Here is a 3,627-nt window from a genome sequence, read left to right on the forward strand (position 1 = left end):
AGTCAGTGTGATTATAATATAACTCTGACCTCCTGAGACTATCACTCTCTACCCTGAGGAGACTCATAGAGTCTATTCTCTAGTGAGGTTAAGTTAAGGTCAGGAGTCTCTGGTATCATTCCTCAGTCATTTTTGTACCTGCAAACATTTCCTACTGTAAATATGTCATATTCCTCTTATGAATAGAATGAGGAGCTCTGAAACTAGAGTTTTTAGCTGCTTCTCTTGCCTTTATTCTGGTCAGAATCAGCTGCAGGTCACTGATTGTATTTAGTCACCAGTTTTATAGGAAATTAGTGTTTAAAGTAGGAGACTATGAATCTTATTGCTGTCTCCTGCTTTGTCTTTGTTAAAATTTTACTGAGTTTATTTCCATTAGTTTAACACATGAGAGAGCAAATAGCAAGAATGTTGATGCTTGATTTCCCAGCTCTGAGTATCACATTCCTAGTTTCCTTTTTATACTCTGTGAATATCCAGGGTTCACCTGCAGTAACTCTGTTATGGTTGGCAGCTTTATAAGTCATCAGCTCACCCAGAGTCAGCAGTTGAGTCACAATTTGTCTTCAATTCTCTTTATCATATTTTACTATGTGGAGTATTTTACAGGATACAATGGAGCAATGGATTAGGGAATATATTAGAGCTAGTGGAGCTCCTGACATTACCTCTCTTAGGGCTGCTCTAACAACCACCCTTCCTGATCAGCTACTTCAGCTTGTAACAACTATCAGAGATAGTAAGTCGTATACAGCTCTGCTATTGGCTATCTCCCGAGACCACCCTGTAGTGGCTCATCTGTTACTCACTCCATTGAGAGGAATAGCAGATGAGTTGCTGTTTGTGAAGGTTGAGGGTGGAGATACAGCTCTGCACTGGGCTGTATGGAAGGGAGATAGAGAGTTAGTAGAGCTTATACTTCATACAGTATCCTCTGGTAAGAAGTATGAGCTGATAGCTGTGAAGGATGGAGGGGGTTACACAGCTCTAACAAATGCTGCACAGAGTGGAGATACAGAGATAGTAGATACTCTACTGATCAGCCTGTCAGTAGAACAACGAGTCTCCCTGCTCAACATACGGACTATCAGCCTAAACACAGCACTGCACAAGGCAGCCTACTTGGGACACACAGCAGCTCTACAGTCAATGCTGACCTCCATTCCTCCTGGTAAAGTCTCTGCTTTCCTCAGTATAAAGAATGATGACCGTAGAACTCCTCTGAAGGATGCAGAGTATTGGGGATGGAAAGATACAGTAGAGCTGCTTAAGAGCTGGCAGCAGCCAATATTAGCAGGTAGGAATATTATACAGTGTGATACCAGCTACTCACTTGTACTACTCTATTGCATAACTCTCTGCTTGTCTCCAGGGTATCTTTATAAACATACCCAGGAAAACTCCATCTACCTTCTCCTTGCATAGAGACTGCAGTGGGCTGCAGAAGCTGTTCAGCTCTGTCTCTGTATTAAATGCTGTCAGTTCAGCCTCTTCTCTTTAGCCAACACTCAGCCCTTGCTAATCACTCATCACCTCTGCTCTCTATTGGATAATTATAGTCTGAGTATTTTAATTCCTTATTCAAAACTGATAGGATTAAAGTGATGTTAGCAGCTCAACACCTTGTGGGAGCTATTAGTCAGCACTTAGCTAAACTCTCCTGATTCATGAATATTCTTATTACTCACTACAGTTTTGAATAGAGACATGAGCTATTCACTAGAATTATAGTAGTAGTAATTCTGACAGACAGACACGGCTCTTATTATAGTAAATATTTTTACTATGGAGCAGCTCTTGCTCTTGCTAAAGATAGAATCACAATGTTTGAGTAAGAATTAAATATGGTATAGTTTTCCTCAAATTTTTTAACAATTTAAACACAGGTTCTCAGTCTATTATTACTCACTGAGTCTGTACACCTGGTTGTAGCCTTAAAGAAGATAAGTACAACATCCAGTAGGAACATTTAGAATATTTGCATCCAGTAGCAACACTAGTTGATTCTCATTCACTAGTAACTCTTTTCATAAGCTCTAAGCAGTTGGTCCTAAGGCTTTGTTTTAACATTTTTTAAGAATTTACAGATTATAAGGCTAAGTTGTGAGAACTTCTCCAAAGAGCAATAATTAATATTATAAGTACCTTAACAGTCTGATGCAGTCAAGTGTAATGACCTTCTGCTGAATTACTCCTGAATGTGTCAAGGCAATCAATTAGTGCAGGTGATACTGTCTGGCTTCATAGCTAAAAGTTGAGAGTTCAATTCCTGATGAAATCACTATTTTTCATCACCACTATATATATATTGTTGTAAATTATTTAATTTTTTAGCTAATTAATTTTTCAGTTTTTTGACCCAGTCCCCTTTATAAAGTGAGGTGGAGGACTTTTTATCTACTCGATTGGATTTACTAGTCTGCTGATTGGATTAAAGAATGTATTATTTCTTGTTAGTGTTTACTTAAATTTAATTTTTTTTGTAGCACAGGCTGCTGCCGCTGACAAGAAAATTGCTGCCCTTCAAGAAGCAGACAGACTCAAAACAGAAGGTTTGTAGTTTATACTGCTGACAAAGCAATTCATAAACTTGTAACAGTACCAGTACATGAGCTTTGATTATATTGTTGTTTTAGAGTTGGCCAATCAGAGAGAGGAGTTATTAGAGTCTCATCAGCAGATTGTAGCCCTGCAAGAAGCAGATAATCGCAAGACGGCGGGTGACTTTTTAATTTCAATTGAACTGGATATTCTTCTGGTCATAAAATATGGATGAGATATAGTGCTCTATGAATTGCTTAGGATGAGTCATCCCTCTATCCTTTGTCTTACTTACCAGCTAGTCAGCTGACCTTGTTCAGTGTTGAGTTGGCTAGTGTTAACTCTGGTTCAGTTGCTAATAAAACTGTCTAATTGTAATGTTACATTTGCTTTTTGCTTCTTATTGTATGATGTGACAGTACCAGTACATGAGCCCTGATTATGTTGTTGTTTTAGAGTTGACCAATCAGAGGGAGGAGTCTCAGCGGCAGATCATAGCCCTGCAAGAAACAAACAATCAGTTGACGGCAGGTAAAGTTTTTACTTACAGTTCAATTAATAGTGTTTGAATTTTAATATATTTTAATATCTACATATTTACTGTTCATCAGTAACAACACATATTCATTCACCTTCATGTGTACTTTGTCTTGCTAGTTATTAACTTATAAGGAATGGATATGATGAGTATTGTTTCATCACTGCTACTGGCTGGTCAGCAGTTAATTCTATTGGTTAATGCTCCAATGGAGCCAATCGCCCAAATCGGTTTGTATGGTTTATGAATCCTGTCTAAATTGTATTGCTGTACTTAACGGATTAGACTGCAGTTTTCACATCTCCAAACCATCTATTTTAAACCTACCCTTAGTCTGAAGGATGGTTTACACAAGGTGGTTGTGACATGGTATAATTCTCATAGGTAGAGAGGAATTCTATTATAACTTCTAATAGATATACTTATAAACGTTTGTTTATTTAGATATGGCTGTCATGATGGAGAGACTTTACAGACTAGATATTTATCTGCATACTCCCACTGATACAGACGAGACGGGAGACCAGCTTCACGAGCCTCAGGGCTGA

The 3,627-nt window shown here is 38.2% G+C and overlaps 1 protein-coding gene across 1 annotated transcript; it reads left to right on the forward strand.

Moving 5' to 3' along the window:
* The first annotated feature begins 615 nt into the window (after positions 1-615).
* On the forward strand, positions 616-3,627 carry LOC137398391 (uncharacterized). The gene is made up of 5 exons (XM_068084499.1): positions 616-1,297; positions 2,487-2,552; positions 2,637-2,720; positions 2,998-3,072; positions 3,524-3,627. Exons 1-5 carry the CDS (start codon positions 616-618, stop codon positions 3,625-3,627), a joined length of 1,011 nt encoding a protein of 336 aa, XP_067940600.1.

Source organism: Watersipora subatra, chromosome 6 (genome assembly GCF_963576615.1).
Source record: "Watersipora subatra chromosome 6, tzWatSuba1.1, whole genome shotgun sequence".
Classification (NCBI taxonomy): Eukaryota; Metazoa; Bryozoa; class Gymnolaemata; order Cheilostomatida; family Watersiporidae; genus Watersipora; species Watersipora subatra.